Source organism: Salmo salar, chromosome 11 (genome assembly GCF_965601325.2).
Source record: "Salmo salar chromosome 11, fSalSal1, whole genome shotgun sequence".
Taxonomy (NCBI): Eukaryota; Metazoa; Chordata; class Actinopteri; order Salmoniformes; family Salmonidae; genus Salmo; species Salmo salar.
The window spans coordinates 107,400,954-107,420,308 of record NC_138301.1 but is presented as its reverse complement, the minus strand read 5'-3'; the positions used below and the strand labels follow the sequence as shown (position 1 = coordinate 107,420,308).

General features: G+C 47.5%; 3 protein-coding genes across 3 annotated transcripts in view; all 3 read right to left on the bottom strand.

Moving 5' to 3' along the window:
• Positions 1–12,697, bottom strand: part of LOC106563560 (ryanodine receptor 1) — a 129,275-nt gene extending 116,578 nt beyond the window's left edge. Inside the window, exons 1-8 of the mRNA XM_082958247.1 lie at positions 12,530–12,697; positions 12,263–12,437; positions 11,720–11,928; positions 11,210–11,562; positions 10,199–10,325; positions 9,877–10,037; positions 9,531–9,693; positions 8,848–8,934 (exon numbers count right to left, since the gene is read on the bottom strand). Coding sequence (XP_082814373.1) covers positions 8,848–8,934; positions 9,531–9,693; positions 9,877–10,037; positions 10,199–10,325; positions 11,210–11,562; positions 11,720–11,928; positions 12,263–12,437; positions 12,530–12,616 — 1,362 coding nt within the window. The 5' untranslated portion in view covers positions 12,617–12,697. The remainder of the gene's footprint in view (positions 1–8,847; positions 8,935–9,530; positions 9,694–9,876; positions 10,038–10,198; positions 10,326–11,209; positions 11,563–11,719; positions 11,929–12,262; positions 12,438–12,529) is intronic.
• Positions 12,698–13,351: 654 nt separating this feature from the next.
• LOC145858905 (ryanodine receptor 1-like) lies at positions 13,352–15,730 on the bottom strand. The gene is made up of 6 exons (XM_082957575.1): positions 15,488–15,730; positions 15,309–15,413; positions 15,084–15,187; positions 14,918–15,001; positions 14,444–14,603; positions 13,352–13,531 (listed from the first exon to the last, which is right to left on the bottom strand). The coding sequence occupies exons 1-6, from the start codon at positions 15,728–15,730 to the stop codon at positions 13,352–13,354; spliced, it is 876 nt and encodes a 291-aa protein (XP_082813701.1).
• Positions 15,731–15,807: 77 nt separating this feature from the next.
• Positions 15,808–19,352, bottom strand: LOC145858904 (ryanodine receptor 1-like). The gene is made up of 8 exons (XM_082957574.1): positions 19,212–19,352; positions 18,822–19,011; positions 17,171–17,306; positions 16,918–17,013; positions 16,699–16,817; positions 16,438–16,571; positions 16,099–16,340; positions 15,808–16,004 (listed from the first exon to the last, which is right to left on the bottom strand). The coding sequence occupies exons 1-8, from the start codon at positions 19,307–19,309 to the stop codon at positions 15,808–15,810; spliced, it is 1,212 nt and encodes a 403-aa protein (XP_082813700.1). The 5' UTR covers positions 19,310–19,352.
• Between the last annotated feature and the right edge of the window lie 3 nt (positions 19,353–19,355).

Genomic DNA, 19,355 nt, shown 5'->3' with positions numbered 1-19,355 from the left:
GAGGGGGTAACACTGTAAAACGCAGACAGTAGACGGGTAAAACTGAAAAGCAGACAGTGGAGTGGTAACTGTAAAACGCAGACAGTGGAGGGGTAACACTGTAAAACGCAGACAGTGGAGGGGTGACACTAGTAAAACGCAGACAGTGGTGGGGTGACACTAGTAAAATGCAGACAGTGGAGGGGTAGAACCATAAAACGCAGACCGTGGAGGGGTAACACTGTAAAACGCAGACAGTGGAGGGGTAACACTGTAAAGCGCAGACAGTGGAGGGGTAACACTGTAAAACGCAGATAGTGGAGGGGTAACACTAGTAAAATGCAGACAGTGGAGGGGTAAAACCATAAAACGCAGCCAGTGGAGGGGTAACACTGTAAAGCGCAGATCGTGGAGGGGTAACACTGTAAAACGCAGACAGTGGAGGGGTAACACTGTAAAACACAGATAGTGGAGGAGTAACACTGTAAAACGCAGACAGTGGAGGGGTAACAATGTAAAACGCAGACAGTAGAGTGGTAACACTGAAAAGCAGACAGTGAAGGGATAACACTGTAAAACGCAGACAGTGGAGGGGTAACACTGTAAAACGCGAATAGTGGAGGGGTAACACTATAAAATGCAGTTAGTGGAGGGGTATCACTGAAAAGCAGACAGTGGAGGGATAACACTGTAAAGCGCAGACAGTGGAGGGGTAACACTGTAAAACGCAGACAGTGGAGGGGTAACACTGTAAAGCGCAGATAGTGGAGGGGTAACACTGTAAAACGCAGACAGTGGAGGGGTAACACTGTAAAACGCAGACAGTGGAGGGGTAACACTGTAAAGCGCAGATAGTGGAGGGGTAACACTGTAAAACGCAGACAGTGGAGGGGTAACACTGTAAAACGCAGACAGTGGAGGGGTAACACTGTAAAACGCAGACAGTGAAGGGGTAACACTGTAAACGCAAACAGTGGAGGGGTAACACCGTAAAACGCAAACAGTGGAGGGGTAACACCATAAAACGCAGATAGTGGAGGGGTAACACTGTAAAACGCAGACAGTGGAGGGGTAACACTGTAAAACGCAGACAGAGGAGGGGTAACACTGTAAAACGCAGACAGTGGAGGGATAACACTGAAAGCAGACAGTGGAGGGGTAACACTGTAAAATGCAGACAGTAGATGGGTAACACTGTAAAATGCAGACAGTGGAGGGATAACACTGTAAAACGCAGACAGTGGAGGGATAACACTGTAAAACGCAGACAGTGGAGGGGTGACACTAGTAGTACGCAGACAGTGGAGGGGTAACACTGTAAAACGCAGACAGTGGAGGGGTAACACCATAAAATGCAGACAGTGGAGGGGTGACACTAGTAAAAATGCAGACAGTGGAGGGGTAACACCATAAAACGCAGATAGTGGAGGGGTAACACTGTAAAATGCAGACAGTGGAGGGGTGACACTAGTAAAATGCAGACAGTGGAGGGGTAACACTAGTAAAACGCAGACAGTGGAGGGGTGACACTAGTAAAATGCAGACAGTGGAGGGGTAACACCATAAAATGCAGACAGTGGAGGGGTAACACTAGTAAAACGCAGACAGTGGAGGGGTAACACCATAAAACGCAGACAGTGGAGCGGTAACACCATAAAACGCAGACAGTAGGGGTGTAACACTGTAAAACACAGACAGTGGAGGGGTAACACTGTAAAACGCAGACAGTCAAGGGGTGACACTAGTAAAACGTAGACAGTGGAGGGGTAACACTGTAAAACGCAGACAGTCAAGGGGTGACACTAGTAAAACGCAGACAGTGGAGGGGTAACACCATAAAATGCAGACAGTGGAGGGGTGACACTAGTAATATGCAGACAGTGGAGGGGTAACACCATAAAACGCAGACAGTGGAGGGGTAACACTGTAAAACGCAGACAGTGGGGGGGGGGTGACACTAGTAAAATGCAGACAGTGGAGGGGTAACACCATAAAACGCAGACAGTGGAGGGGTGACACTAGTAAAATGCAGACAGTGGAGGGGTGACACTAGTAAAATGCAGACCGTGGAGGGGTAACACTGTAAAACGCATACAGTGGAGGGGTGAAAGTAGTAAAATGCAGACAGTGAGTGGTAACACCATAAAACGCAGACAGTGGAGGGGTGAGACTAGTAAAATGCAGACAGTGGAGGGGTAACACCATAAAACGCAGACAGTGGAGGTGTAACACTGTAAAATGCAGACAGTGGAGGGGTAACACTGTAAAATGCAGACAGTCAAGGGGTGACACTAGTAAATCGCAAACAGTGAAGGGGTAACACTGTAAAACGCAGACAGTCAAGGGGTAACACTGTAAAACGCAGACAGTGGAGGGGTAACACTGTAAAACGAAGACAGTGGAGGGGTAACACTGTAAAATGCAGACAGTGGAGGGGTAACACTGTAAAACGCAGAGAGTGGAGGGGTAACTGTAAAACGCAGACAGTGGAGGGGTAACACTGTGAAACGCAAACAGTGGAGGGGTAACACTGTAAAACACAAACAGTGGAGGGGTAACACCATAAAACGCAGACAGTGGAGGGGTAACACAATAACGCAGACAGTGGAGGGGGTAACACTGTAAAACGCAGACAGTAGACGGGTAAAACTGAAAAGCAGACAGTGGAGTGGTAACTGTAAAACGCAGACAGTGGAGGGGTAACACTGTAAAACGCAGACAGTGGAGGGGTGACACTAGTAAAACGCAGACAGTGGTGGGGTGACACTAGTAAAATGCAGACAGTGGAGGGGTAGAACCATAAAACGCAGACCGTGGAGGGGTAACACTGTAAAACGCAGACAGTGGAGGGGTAACACTGTAAAGCGCAGACAGTGGAGGGGTAACACTGTAAAACGCAGACAGTGGAGGGGTAACACTGTAAAACGCAGACAGTGGAGGGGTAACACTGTAAAGCGCAGACAGTGGACAGGTAACACTGTAAAACGCAGACAGTGGAGGGGTAACACTGTAAAACGCAGACAGTGGAGGGGTAACACTGTAAAGCGCAGACAGTGGACAGGTAACACTGTAAAACTCATACAGTGGAGGGGTGACACTGTAAAAGGCAGACAGTGGAGGGGTGACACTGTAAAACGCAGACAGTGGAGGGGTGACACTGTAAAACGCAGACAGTGGAGGGGTGACACTGTAAAATGTAGACAGTGGAGGGGTAACACTGTAAAACTCAGACAGTGGAGAGATAACACTGTAAAACGCAGACAGTGAGGGGGAACACTGTAAAACGCAGACAGTGGAGGGGTAACACTGTAAAACGCAAACATTGGAGGGGTAACACCGTAAAACGCAAACAGTGGAGGGGTAACACCGTAAAACACAGACAGTGGAGGGGTAACACCATAAAACGCAGACCGTGGAGGGGTAACACTATAAAACGCAGACATTGGAGGGAAAACACTGAAAAGCAGACAGTGGAGGGGTAACACTGTAAAGCGCAGACAGTGCAGGGGTAACACTGTAAAACGCAGACAGTGGAGGGGTAACACCGTAAAACGCAGACTGTGGAGGGGTAACACTGTAAAACGCAGACAGTGGAGGGGTGACACTGTAAAACGCAGACAGGTGGGGGTAACACTGTAAAACGCAGACAGTGGAGGGGTAACACTGTAAAACGCAGACAGTGGAGGGGTGACACTAGTAAAATGCAGACAGTGGAGGGGTAAAACCATAAAACGCAGCCAGTGGAGGGGTAACACTGTAAAGCGCAGATCGTGGAGGGGTAACACTGTAAAACGCAGACAGTGGAGGGGTAACACTGTAAAACACAGATAGTGGAGGGGTAACACTGTAAAACGCAGACAGTGGAGGGGTAACAATGTAAAACGCAGACAGTAGAGTGGTAACACTGAAAAGCAGACAGTGAAGGGATAACACTGTAAAACGCAGACAGTGGAGGGGTAACACTGTAAAACGCGAATAGTGGAGGGGTAACACTATAAAATGCAGTTAGTGGAGGGGTATCACTGAAAAGCAGACAGTGGAGGGATAACACTGTAAAGCGCAGACAGTGGAGGGGTAACACTGTAAAACGCAGACAGTGGAGGGGTAACACTGTAAAGCGCAGATAGTGGAGGGGTAACACTGTAAAACGCAGACAGTGGAGGGGTAACACTGTAAAACGCAGACAGTGGAGGGGTAACACTGTAAAGCGCAGATAGTGGAGGGGTAACACTGTAAAACGCAGACAGTGGAGGGGTAACACTGTAAAACGCAGACAGTGGAGGGGTAACACTGTAAAACGCAGACAGTGAAGGGGTAACACTGTAAACGCAAACAGTGGAGGGGTAACACCGTAAAACGCAAACAGTGGAGGGGTAACACCATAAAACGCAGATAGTGGAGGGGTAACACCGTAAAACGCAGACAGTGGAGGGGTAACACTGTAAAACGCAGACAGAGGAGGGGTAACACTGTAAAACGCAGACAGTGGAGGGATAACACTGAAAGCAGACAGTGGAGGGGTAACACTGTAAAATGCAGACAGTAGATGGGTAACACTGTAAAATGCAGACAGTGGAGGGATAACACTGTAAAACGCAGACAGTGGAGGGATAACACTGTAAAACGCAGACAGTGGAGGGGTGACACTAGTAGTACGCAGACAGTGGAGGGGTAACACTGTAAAACGCAGACAGTGGAGGGGTAACAGTGTAAAACGCAGATAGTGGAGGGGTAACACTGTAAAATGCAGACAGTTGAGGGGTGACACTAGTAAAATGCAGACAGTGGAGGGGTAACACTAGTAAAACGCAGACAGTGGAGGGGTAACACCATAAAACGCAGACAGTTAAGCGGTAACACCATAAAACGCAGACAGTAGGGGTGTAACACTGTAAAACACAGACAGTGGAGGGGTAACACTGTAAAACGCAGACAGTCAAGGGGTGACACTAGTAAAACGTAGACAGTGGAGGGGTAACACTGTAAAACGCAGACAGTCAAGGGGTGACACTAGTAAAATGCAGACAGCGGAGGGGTAACACTGTAAAACGCAAACATTGGAGGGGTAACACCATAAAACTCAGACAGTGGAGGGATAACACCATAAAACGCAGACAGTGGAGGTGTAACACTATAAAACGCAGACAGTGGAGAGGTAACACTGTAAAACGCAGACAGTGGAGGGGTGACACTAGTAAAACGCAGACAGTGGAGGGATGACACTAGTAAAATGCAGACAGTGGAGGTGTAAAACCATAAAACGCAGACAGTGGAGGGGTAACACTGTAAAGCGCAGATAGTGGAGGGGTAACACTGTAAAACGCAGACAGTGGAGGGGTAACACTGTAAAATGCAGACAGTGGAGGGGTAACACTGAAAAGCAGACAGTGGAGGGATAACACTGTAAAGCGCAGATAGTGGAGGGGTGACACTGTAAAACGCAGACAGTGGAGGGGTGACACTGTAAAACGCAGACAGTGGAGGGGTGACACTGTAAAACGCAGACAGTGGAGGGGTGACACTGTAAAACGCAGACAGTGGAGGGGTAACACTGTACAACGCAGACAGTGAGGGGTGACACTAGTAAAACGCAGACAGTGGAGGGATGACACTAGTAAAATGCAGACAGTGGAGGGGTAAAACCATAAAACGCAGACAGTGGAGGGGTAACACTGTAAAGCGCAGATAGTGGAGGGGTAACACTGTAAAACGCAGACAGTGGAGGGGTAACACTGTAAAATGCAGACAGTGGAGGTGTAACACTGAAAAGCAGACAGTGGAGGGATAACTCTGTAAAGCGCAGATAGTGGAGGGGTGACACTGTAAAACGCAGACAGTGGAGAGGTGACACTGTAAAACGCAGACAGTGGAGGGGTGACACTGTAAAACGCAGACAGTGGAGGGAAAACACTGTAAAACGCAGACAGTGGAGGGGTAACACTGTAAAACGCAGACAGTGGAGGGGTAACACTGTAAAACGCAGACAGTGGAGGGGTAACACTGTAAAACGCAGACAGTGAGGGGATAACACTGTAAAACGCAGACAGTGGAGGGGTAACACTGTAAAAGGCAGACAGTGGAGGGGTAACACTGTAAAATGCAGACAGTGGAGGGATAACACTGTAAAACGCAGACAGTGGAGGGGTAACACTGTAAAACGCAGACAGTGAAGGGGTGACACTAGTAGTACGCAGACAGTGGAGGGGTAACACTGTAAAACGCAGACAGTGGAGAGGTAACACCATAAAATGCAGACAGTGGAGGGGTGACACTAGTAAAAATGCAGACAGTGGTGGGGTAACACCATAAAACGCAGATAGTGGAGGGGTAACACTGTAAAATGCAGACAGTAGAGGGGTGACACTAGTAAAATGCAGACAGTGGAGGGGTAACACTAGTAAAACGCAGACAGTGGAGGGGTAAAACCATAAAACGCAGACAGTGGAGGGGTAACACTGTAAAGCGCAGATAGTGGAGGGGTAACACTGTAAAACGCAGACAGTGGAGGGGTAACACTGTAAAATGCAGACAGTGGAGGGGTAACACTGAAAAGCAGACAGTGGAGGGATAACACTGTAAAGCGCAGATAGTGGAGGGTTGACACTGTAAAACGCAGACAGTGGAGGGGTGACACTGTAAAACGCAGACAGTGGAGGGGTGACACTGTAAAACGCAGACAGTGGAGGGGTAACAGTGTAAAACGTAGACAGTGGAGGGATAACACTGTAAAACGCAGACAGTGGAGGGGTAACACTGTAAAGCGCAGACAGTGGAGGGGTAACACTGTAAAACGCAGACAGTGGAGGGGTAACACTGTAAAACGCAGACAGTGAGGGAATAACACTGTAAAACGCAGACAGTGGAGGGGTAACACTGTAAAAGGCAGACAGTGGAGGGGTAACACTGTAAAACGCAGACAGAGGAGGGGTAACACTGTAAAACGCAGACAGTGGAGGGATAACACTGAAAGCAGACAGTGGAGGGGTAACACTGTAAAATGCAGACAGTAGATGGGTAACACTGTAAAATGCAGACAGTGGAGGGATAACACTGTAAAACGCAGACAGTGGAGGGATAACACTGTAAAACGCAGACAGTGGAGGGGTGACACTAGTAGTACGCAGACAGTGGAGGGGTAACACTGTAAAACGCAGACAGTGGAGGGGTAACACCATAAAATGCAGACAGTGGAGGGGTGACACTAGTAAAAATGCAGACAGTGGAGGGGTAACACCATAAAACGCAGATAGTGGAGGGGTAACACTGTAAAATGCAGACAGTGGAGGGGTGACACTAGTAAAATGCAGACAGTGGAGGGGTAACACTAGTAAAACGCAGACTGTGGAGGGGTAACACCATAAAACGCAGACAGTGGAGCGGTAACACCATAAAACGCAGACAGTAGGGGTGTAACACTGTAAAACACAGACAGTCAAGGGGTGACACTAGTAAAACGTAGACAGTGGAGGGGTAACACTGTAAAACGCAGACAGTCAAGGGGTGACACTAGTAAAACGCAGACAGCGGAGGGGTAACACTGTAAAACGCAGACAGTGGAGGGGTAACACTGTAAAACGCAGACAGTGGAGGGGTAACACTGTAAAGCGCAGATAGTGGAGGGGTAACACTGTAAAACGCAGACAGTGGAGGGGTAACACTGTAAAATGCAGACAGTGGAGGGGTAACACTGAAAAGCAGACAGTGGAGGGATAACACTGTAAAGCGCAGATAGTGGAGGGTTGACACTGTAAAACGCAGACAGTGGAGGGGTGACACTGTAAAACGCAGACAGTGGAGGGGTGACACTGTAAAACGCAGACAGTGGAGGGGTAACAGTGTAAAACGTAGACAGTGGAGGGATAACACTGTAAAACGCAGACAGTGGAGGGGTAACACTGTAAAGCGCAGACAGTGGAGGGGTAACACTGTAAAACGCAGACAGTGGAGGGGTAACACTGTAAAACGCAGACAGTGAGGGAATAACACTGTAAAACGCAGACAGTGGAGGGGTAACACTGTAAAAGGCAGACAGTGGAGGGGTAACACTGTAAAACGCAGACAGAGGAGGGGTAACACTGTAAAACGCAGACAGTGGAGGGATAACACTGAAAGCAGACAGTGGAGGGGTAACACTGTAAAATGCAGACAGTAGATGGGTAACACTGTAAAATGCAGACAGTGGAGGGATAACACTGTAAAACGCAGACAGTGGAGGGATAACACTGTAAAACGCAGACAGTGGAGGGGTGACACTAGTAGTACGCAGACAGTGGAGGGGTAACACTGTAAAACGCAGACAGTGGAGGGGTAACACCATAAAATGCAGACAGTGGAGGGGTGACACTAGTAAAAATGCAGACAGTGGAGGGGTAACACCATAAAACGCAGATAGTGGAGGGGTAACACTGTAAAATGCAGACAGTGGAGGGGTGACACTAGTAAAATGCAGACAGTGGAGGGGTAACACTAGTAAAACGCAGACTGTGGAGGGGTAACACCATAAAACGCAGACAGTGGAGCGGTAACACCATAAAACGCAGACAGTAGGGGTGTAACACTGTAAAACACAGACAGTCAAGGGGTGACACTAGTAAAACGTAGACAGTGGAGGGGTAACACTGTAAAACGCAGACAGTCAAGGGGTGACACTAGTAAAACGCAGACAGCGGAGGGGTAACACTGTAAAACGCAGACAGTGGAGGGGTAACACTGTAAAACGCAGACAGTGGAGGGGTAACACTGTAAAACGCAGACAGTGGAGGGGTAACTGTAAAACGCAGACAGTGGAGGGGTAACTGTAAAACGCAGACAGTGGAGGGGTAACACTGAAAAGCAGACAGTGGAGGGGTGATTCTCGATGAGTCTGACCTTCAGCTTCCCCAGGTCCACTTGCAGCATGTTCTGACTGGAGGGCAGGACAAAGACAGCTGGGAACAGTTTAGTGTTGGGCTCCACCTGGAACAAACAACCACAGTGTTTCACAGGAAACCACAATGGAAATTAGATTGAGCTTTAATGTGTTATCCTTGATGATTTTTGAATTGTATGTGGAGGCGTCTCTTATCTTTGTTCTTAAAATTGTCTAATAAATTCAATCAATCAATCAAGCCCAGAGCAGTTTGTACCTTGCTTATTATTAGTCCAGTAACCCTTGACATGCTTCTGAGTAATGAAATACAAATCAAATCAAAGCTTATTTGTCACGTGCGCCGAATACAACAGGTGTAGACCTTACAGTGAAGTGCTTACTTACAGGCTCTAACCAACAGAGCAAAAAAGGTATTAGGTGAACAATAGGTAAGTAAAGAAATAAAAACAACAGTAAAAAGACAGTGAAAAATAACAGTAGCGAGGCTATATACAGTAGCGAGGCTATATACAGGCACCGGTTAGTCAGGCTGATTGAGGTAGTATGTACATGTAGATATGGTTAAAGTGACTATGCATATATGATAAACAGAGAGTAGCAGTAGCGTAAAAGAGGGGTTGGCGGGTGGTGGGTGGCGGGACACAATGCAGAATACATGTTTACACTGAACACTGCATCTCACCTGGTAGAAGGTGTTGATCTCTTTTCCATTGGCTGTGAAAGTCATGAGTCCTGTGTCCAGGTCAATAAGGCAGCCAATCACAAAGTCCTCCTGACTGACACGGGTCTGCTGGGAGCTGCTGAACTCCCCTCCCCACACCATGTAGCAGTTACTGCGCTTCATACTGAGGGAGGCAGGAGAGACAACATAGGGAGATATTAAGGTATTATGTCTTTGTGAATACTGTGCATGTGTGTGTGTGTGTGTGTGTGTGTGTGGTGTGTGTGTGTGTGTGTGTGTGTGTGTGTGTGTGTGTGTGTGTGTGTGTGTGTGTGTGTGTGTGTGTGCACAGGGACGCGTTACTCACCTGTCATGTATGTTGCCTTTGTCATCTCCCACGGTGACTGTGACATTTCTTACTTTGCTGAGGTCAAAGTGCAGGTCGTACTGATGGTAGTCAGGGGTGATCCAGCCTACCCACACCCCACTGGGCTCTTGTCCCGCAATAACTCGCACTGAATAATAGTACTGAACACAGAGGAATGTGAGCAGAAAACATGATTAACAAGGAGTTGAACTACCTAAAACTAAAAATGAATAAAAAAATAACATATTTCCAGACAAAAATGTCCCAGTGAAGAGAAGTAAGGTTCAGGCACGAGAATCTGAAGAGATGTAAAAGGTCATACTGTGGTGGTGTTGAGGATGATGTCATCGTCATCTCTGTCGTCTGGGACCACTTCCTCCATCAGGCGGGGCATGGTGGGAACAACAGGGGGCGGAGTGAAAGCTGCCTTCTTGGCCTTGAACAGGAACCTGAGGGGAACACACAATGTCAGCGTAGTCGGGCCTCCTTTTCAACAGGACTGAGAAAACATGACGACGATTACAGTTAAAGTGCCGTTTTCAGCATTCACTTTCCACTTTCTTCTCCAACAGAGAGTTGTGATCTGTCTCTTCTCCAACAGAGAGTTGTGACCTGTCTCTTCTCCAACAGAGAGTTGTGACCTGTCTCTTCTCCAACAGAGAGTTGTGACCTGTCTCTTCTCCAACAGAGAGTTGTGACCTGTCTCTTCTCCAACAGAGAGTTGTGACCTGTCTCTTCTCCAACAGAGAGTTGTGACCTGTCTCTTCTCCAACAGAGAGTTGTGACCTGTCTCTTCTCCAACAGAGAGTTGTGACCTGTCTCTTCTCCAACAGAGAGTTGTGACCTGTCTCTTCTCCAACAGAGAGTTGTGACCTGTCTCTTCTCCAACAGAGAGTTGTGACCTGTCTCTTCTCCAACAGAGAGTTGTGACCTGTCTCTTCTCCAACAAAGAGTTGTGACCTGTCTCTTCTCCAACAGAGAGTTGTGACCTGTCTCTTCTCCAACAGAGAGTTGTGACCTGTCTCTTCTCCAACAGAGAGTTGTGACCTGTCTCTTCTCCAACAGAGAGTTGTGACCTGTCTCTTCTCCAACAGAGAGTTGTGACCTGTCTCTTCTACAACAGAGAGTTGTGACCTGTCTCTTCTCCAACAAAGAGTTGTGACCTGTCTCTTCTCCAACAGAGAGTTGTGACCTGTCTCTTCTCCAACAGAGTTGTGACCTGTCTCTTCTCAAACAGAGAGTTGTGACCTGTCTCTTCTCCAACAGAGAGTTGTGACCTGTCTCAAGTCTATCGTCTGTCTCTTCACTAATCTGACCCCTACTCAGTACTGACCCCTTCTTCTTGCTCTTCTCTGTAGAGGCATCTTTCACGTTCTCTCCTCCATTGACGGAGATCTCCTTAGGCACAGAGGGCTCCTTCTCCTCCTCCTTCTCTGTGCGCCTAGCAGACTTCTTCAGCACCTCAAAGTCAGAGTCGGGGTCCACCTCCAGGACCTGGTCCTCGGGGATGGTCAGGGTTCGTGTCAGGGGGGTGGTCCCAGCCATGATTTTAAAGGTCTCGTGGAACTCCACGGGCATACTGAGCCTCAGGAACAGCAGATCGGTGTTGGCATTCTGAGAACCGAAGGTCTTGTGGGTCAGTTTCAGACAGGGAGCGTTGTCCACCGTCCCATCCACACGGGACACCTACACAGGGGACGTGAGAGAAAGGGCAGGAAATCACATATTGAAAACCCACAGAAGAGAACATTTGAATGTTAACGTGTTTTAAATGGAATTATAAAATATAGGAAGGGAAGCCATTCCAACACACTGCTGTTAAACAACATATGGTGTACTGTACATCAACGTGAGGGTGTTCTGTAGGAACAGGAATGAACTGGGGCAGGCTCTTGCTGAACCACATGGTAATGTCTCTCTTCATGTTGATGGCGAAGGGTTCAAAGCCCTCCTGAAGGCCACAGATGGTGAAGTAGCGCAGGCTGCTGACATTCTGGCCCAGGTTGAGCCGGCCAACCTGAGACAGGCCCAGACTACACACAGGGATAAAACCTGGAGATCGGCAGATGCAGTTTAATGAATAACACGCATCTAAAATCAGTAGATCCATCCTATAAGGATTTACCTCCCAAGCCCCAGCAGCCTCCCCATCCGTCACCTCCAAGCCCCAGCAGCCTCCCCATCCGTCACCTCCAAGCCCCAGCAGCCTCCCCATCCGTCACCTCCAAGCCCCAGCAGCCTCCCCATCCGTCACCTCCAAGCCCCAGCAGCCTCAACATCCGTCACCTCCAAGCCCCAGCAGCCTCCCCATCCGTCACCTCCAAGCCCCAGCAGCCTCCCCATCCGTCACCTCCAAGCCCCAGCAGCCTCCCCATCCGTCACTCACCATCTCCTATGTCAATGTCCTTGAAGGCCATCTCAGAGCCAGAGTCACTGATGAGCATCTCTCCGTTCAGGGTGAAGAAGATGTTCTGCTCTACCAGGTCAATCATACAGCCCACCACGTCACCTGGCAACCAGATACGACCAAACGGCTCATTGCCCACATGCCAACGTTGAGCCTAAAAAAGAACGGTCAAAGTTCAAATAGGACATGTTAGTAAATGTTTTCCCTAAAACAGACACAGAACAGAACATTTATCACCAACCATACCTTGAAACCATTGAATACATAGGCGAGCTCGTCTGTTCCCAGCTCTTTGTCAGCGCGGACACTGGGTCTGGCCCAACCCACTCTCATCTCCCCCACAGTCACAGCATCAAACTCAAAGTACCACTTCCCCTGGGTCACCGCGTATGACTTCTCAGCTCGGAACACCCGGATCTTATCTTCACGGGAATGACCTTCCCCATGACCACCTAACACAAACAGATTCAGGTGACATTATTAACAGGTTATATATTCATTATATACACAGTTCAATATATGTATGTATGTATGTATGTATGTATGTATGTATGTATGTATATGTGTGTGTGTGTGTGTGTGTGTGTGTGTGTGTGTGTGTGTGTGTGTGTGTGTGTGTGTGTGTGTGTATACACACACACACATACTCATTGGACCGTTTATTAGGTACACAACCCTGTTCACAAAAATGGTTCGCTCCTGCAGACAGTGGGTCACGTGGCCGTGGCTTGCTATACAAAACAGTCAGACAGGCATCGAGGCATTCAGTTACTGTTCAATTGAATGTTTCAATGGGCAAAACAAATGACCTAAGTGACTTTGAGCGTGGTATGATCTTCAGTGCCAGGTGCGCCGGTTTCAGTATCTCAGAAATAGCTTTTCATGCACAACAGTGTCTAGGGTTTACCGAGAATGGTGAGACAAACAAAAAACATCCAGTCAGGTGTGGGGGAATGTTTTCCTGGGACAAGTTAGGTCCCATGATACCAATTGAGCAACGGTTCCATACCCCGAAGAATTCAGACTGTTCTGGATGCTAAGGGGGGTCCGTCTCGGTACTAGATCAGTTTATATCTTGGCAGACAGACGGATAGACTCACTGCTCTCTTGGTCAGGTGGCTCAATGTTGTAACCGTAGCCGATGAGAGTGCGGACAGCTGCACAGACACTGTCTCTGTTGGTCTTCTTGGTCTTTTCGTCCAGCAGGTTGTATGGCACCAGGCGCGGGTTGCGCTTGTTCGTTATGTCCTGAACATGGAAATAAACAGATAAAATCAACCAACAATTGTGTGTGTCATAGAATGATTGTGCAAGTTATGGACTTTAATCTCCTGGAAAGATTGATACTGAATAAAGAAAGCTCCAAGAACCTTATTGTTTGTTTTTCTAAACATCTTGAATAGTTATGTAAGGGAAATTTTAATGTTGGTGCTATTCTTATAAATAATTTCTATGTTCTATTCATGTGCTGTTCTATAAACCAATTTCTGTGTTCATGCAAGTGACTGACTGTACAAATCACACCTATCAGTAGCTGCAATTTGGAAGTAGGCCCAGACCGTGTTTTGAGAAAAAACTAAAGATATCTCAGTTACAAGGTCTCAGCTTAGAGAATAGAAGCCTTGTGAGGTGTTGGTCTGTCACATGTTATGAAACAGTATTGGTCGATCACATGGATGAAACAAAACGGTAATGATTAATGAATTATGCTAAATCTTGCAAATATAACTTGTCTGTGTATAGCCGTGTATAAGACAACTGCTGGGACTGCCCCGGTAGAGCTCCTGACAGACATGTGTACTACGGTGCATTGAGTTGGTTGGAACCTCTCCAGCACGCTGACAATAAACGATGATTCATTGACTTTGAGTGTCCCTGTGGAAGAATTTCCACAACAGTTACATAAATGTTGGCTCTGAAAACATCATAACTACGACAACTCATGAGTCAGTAGGACTCATACTTCACCCAGACTTCAACTTTGACAAAGTATCTGCATAACTTTGGGTGAGCTTGTTGTGTGCCCACCTGTACGCCTTCGTGTGCGTTAAAAGCCACCTGACAGAAACACAATTGATATTCATCAGTCATTGTCTAAAATGACTTAAGCTGTTATCACAGGTTAGCTTTCCCACAGGATCAGAGAGAGATGAAAGATACCTGTACAATGCTGTAGGTCCATCCCTGGTGAACCCTGTCACGAGCCCACACGTTGTGCCCATTCTCTGCCAGTCTCTCCACTAGGTTGGTCTGGTTGGGTGTCAGCTTGACATGGTTGAGGTCCAGAGGGGCCGGCTTGTATCCACTACTCATCATATACCTAATGGACCAAACATGATGTTATGATTAGACTAGTAAGTGAGATGTCATTAGGACTCTTCTATTACACTCACTAAGTGAACAGGCCTCTACTTAAATGACAATCCAACATTTCAAAACGTTTATCTCTGATAATGTGAATGAAAAAGGAAACCGCCCATGCTCTTGATAGTATCACTGATCTTTAATAAGCTTACGTATCGGCCTCACGGCCTTCGTCAGAAAACAATACTGTCAACCATGTAAGTTAATATCAGAGAATAATTAAGTCAATGTTTAAAATAGTCTGAGATCCTGTTTTGAGGTCTGACTCACGTCTTGGGCATCTTGATGTTCTTCAGGTTCTCCTCTGCTTTCTCATCTCCCATGCCCACATGGCAGCCCAGCGCCAGTAGAGTCCTTTGAGAAACAGAGGTAGTGAATACTGGGCTCACACACACACACACTAGGCGGAGAGGAAGTGTACAAGACCTTGACTCACTTGAGTGTTTCTACTGACATGGCAAGGTTGTAATTCTTCTCTGGCTCTGGCAGGCTCTGGAAATCTACCAGGCAGGGGTGCAGTTTCTTGTTGTCATCTCGGAACTGGAGTAGAGGAAATGCAAGCAGAGGACAGAAACAATTTGTTTGCCAGATTGAAGTAAATAGATATCAGTCAGTCATGTAAGCAGTGTGAGTTGAATAGGGCAGTATGGGAAGCACTCACCGACCCATAGGTCCATCCTTGTTCAATGCGAGTGACAGCCCATAGCTCATGGCTGTTTTCTGCCAGCTTCTCCCGAATGCGCTCCAAGTGAGGTGGAAGCACAATCTGAAAGGACAATATGGTGAATGGAAGCAAGAGAAAGGAGACAGAGAGATGCATTGATAAGTCAAGAGTTTTACCTGTGCTGTGTCCACAGGGCAAGGGGTGAAGGCTGTGTGCGAGAGGGACTGTGTAGGCCCCAACAGATTGCGGACACCATTGACATCATGCTTATACTCCTTGATGGGCTCAATATGCAGTTGATCCTTGGGCAGCACAGCCTCATAGCATGGAGCATAGCCTGGGGGTGGGAGGAATTTAAAGTCTCCATGACGCCCTCCCAGGAGAAAACGAACCCTGGACGTTTTAAAGAAGAACAACATTAACAGTGATGACTCATTCTACATCCTCTCTGTCAGATTCTAAATAACAACAGCCCTGTTAGCCCCATCAGCGGTTCTCACTTGACGCCTGCAGAGAAGCTGACGACAGGGAAGAATAGGCCATCTAGGTTGAAGTTCTCAAACATGCCCTGCACCGGGTGCCCGTTGATACGGAACGAAATACTGGGCACACTCAGATCAAGGCAGCAGCTGACCACATCGTCTGCGGCTAGAATGTGCATGTTGGGGGTGGCGACATGACGTGGGACTCGTCCTGGGGAGACAGACAGACAGACACACAGAGGTCAGCATCACCTCAACCTAGTCAAAGAGAACTGCATTCTACAGATAAGCCCTGCTGACTGTACCTGACCACAGGTGGAGTCCATCAAAGGCGTATGAGTAGAGGTCGTCCCCCACCCCGTTACCACCCCAGCCCTCACCACCTCCAGGGTAGGGGCTGTAGCCATCAGTCAGAGCCCAGCCCACACGCAGGTGGAAGACCTGGGCGGTCAGGAAGGGCTCTACATGGTCCACCATCACCTCAAAATACCACTTCTTATACTGAGTTGATCCTCCACACGTTCCTAGGAAGATGTTGGGCCTCACACTGAGGGGGGAGGAAAATAACCACAACCTTAACGGTTTGAAGGAAAAAACGAATTGGATATTCAACTAACTGTATTTAGAATGGCCAGATGTCACACCTGGTGACATAATTGATGATGTTGGACTGCAGGAGGAGATCGCGACCCGGAAGCAGATTCTCTGTGATGAGATTCTGATTGGACCTTACAGCCACCCCATTACACACACACAAAGAGCAGAGCACATCCAACACCTAAGAAAACACAGGGAGAGAGCAAGGTCAAAGGGCTTATGATTCCCAAATTACCGCTGGACTTCCAACCAGATTAACCATTGAACACTTGTCTGGATAAATACAGGCTTAAATAATATTCACTGACCTTGTGATTGCGTCCATGCTTATCCAGTAGAGAAATGATAGATTTAATGTGGTTCTCCTGGATAATGTTCAAAACCTCTGGACTCTCAATCAGAACACAGTATAGCACCTCCAGGATGCCTGCGGTGAAGATAATACACAATGAAACACTGACGATTCACCCAAAACACATTAAAGTCAATCTGAAAGGGGTGATAAAGGTTCTGAAAGGGGACTTTACCTGAGGAGGCCTCCAGACGGTCCAGTTTGCTGACCAGCCAATCCAGATTATCACAGAACAGTGCACAGTTTGCCCGGTTCCCCCTGATCAGTGAGGCTTCATATGAAGACAATGACAGAGAGAACAGACAATACCCGATCAGAGCTTGGTCGTGTTCAGGATGACGGGCATGCTGGCACAATAACCACAGCAATGCAGAGAAGGTGATGTACCTTGGAACACGAAATGAAAGGATCAATAGCAGGTCACATACCCAGCAGCTCATAGAGGAGATTAACTATCTCCTTCCAAGACTCGGCAGCCTCCTCTCCTGCAAACTCGGAGAAGTGGGCCGCCGTGTTGTAGACATTGAGTCGGTCAATACAGTCCAGCACCAGGGTGATCATGCCCTGTTGGAATGGCACAAAAAGCATGAGAATACCAAAGGCAGGAGCAGTTCAGGGAAAATATTTAGAAAGTAAATCAAAGTTTATTTGTCACAGCACAAAATACAGCGGGTGTAATGATACAGTGAAATGCTTACTTGCAGTTCTTCCTCAACAGAATAAATATAAAGCGCATTCAGAAAGTATTCAGACACCTGGACTTTTTACACATTTTGTTACGCTACAGCCTTATTCTAAAATTGATTAAATAATACTTTTCCCTCATCAATCAACACACAATACCCCATAATGACAAATCAAAAACAGATTTTACGTTATTTACATACAGTAAGTACTCAGACCCTTTGCTATGAGACTCAAAATTGAGCTCGGGTGAATCCTGTTTCCATTGATCATCCTTGAGATGTTTCTACAACTTGATTGGAGTCCACCTGTGGTAAATTCAATTGATTGGACATGATTTGGAAACCACACACCTGTCTATATAAGGTCCCACAGTTGACAGTGCATGCCAGAGCAAAAACCAAGCCATGAGGTCAAAGGAATTGTCCTTAGAGCTCTGAGACAGGATTGTGTCGAGGCACAGATCTGGGGAAGGGTACCAAAAAATATCAGCAGCATTGAAAGTCCCCAAGAACACAGTGGCCATCATTCCTAAATGGAAGAAGGTTGGAACCACCAAGACTCTTCCTAGAGCTGGCCGCCCGGCCAAACTGAGCAATCGGGAGAGAAGAGCCTTGGTCAGGGAAGTGACCAAGAACCTGATGGTCACTCTGACAGAGCTCCAGAGTTCCTCTGTGGAGATGGGAGAACCTTCCAGAAGGTCAACCATCTCTGCAGCACTGCACCAATCAGGCCTTTATGGTAGAGTGGCCAGACAGAAGCCATTTCTCAGTAAAAGGGGCATGACAGCCGCTTGGATTTTGCCAAAAGGCACCTAAAGCACTCTCAGACCATGAGAAACAAGATTCTCTGGTCTGATGAAACCAAGATTGAACTCTTTGGCCTGAATGCTAAGCGTCATGTCTGGAAGAAACCAGGCACCATAGCTATGCTGTGGGGATGTTTTTCAGCGGCAGGGACTGGGAGACTAGTGAGGATCGAGGGAAAGATGAACGGAGCAAAGTACAGAGAGATACTTGAAGAAAAGGATCTGCAGAAAAGAATGGGAGAAACTCCCCAAATGCAGGTGCGCCAAGCTTGTAGCGTTACACCCAAGAAGACTCGAGCCTGTAATTGCTGCCAAAGGTGCTTCAACAAAGTACTGAGTAAAGGGTCTGAATACTTAAGTAAATGTGATATTTCCGGGTTTTTTTATACATTTGCAAAAGTTTCTAAAAACCTGTTTTTGCCTTGTCATTGTGGGGTATTGTGTGTAGATTGAGGGGGGAAAACAATTGAATCCATTTTAGAATAAGCCTGTAACGTAACAAAATGTGGAAAAAGTGAAAGTGTCTGAATGCTTTCCGAATGTACTGTACAGTGTATCCTCTGGACCTGCTGTCTGTGAGCACTGACCTCCTCTTGGAAGAGGTTCTGTCTGTTCTTAAGGGAGCGTAGTTTGGTCTGTTTCTCCTCGTGCTCCAGCTCCTCCTCTGGGGGCTGGAAGTAGAAGATGAGGTCCTGCAAGGAGAGGGCCACTGAGTCCATGGGCAGAGACGGGGGGCCTGAAGATGACTTGTTCTTCCCACTCAGAGAGTCCAGCGCTCTGGAGACACAGAACAAGCCACAATGTCACTGCACTGACCATGAGGTCAAACATTAAAGCAGGGCCATCTGGCCCTCCTGAAGGATAGCAGTAAGTCAAAGGGGGTTTATACATAACACCATAATGTGCACAAACATGAACATGTTCAGAGATTCCTAGGTATGTGCTCAGACAGCAAGCACAGTGGAGAGGGGCCATACTTGATGAACTGGGTGAAGAGGCCTGCTGTGTTGTAGATCATACGAGCAGCCTGGAACTCCTCTGTCTGGGAGCGGGCCATGGTCAGGGCATCGTCCATGTGGCCCTCCTTATGAAGGATGGCCTGACAGATACAAGGGGTGCAT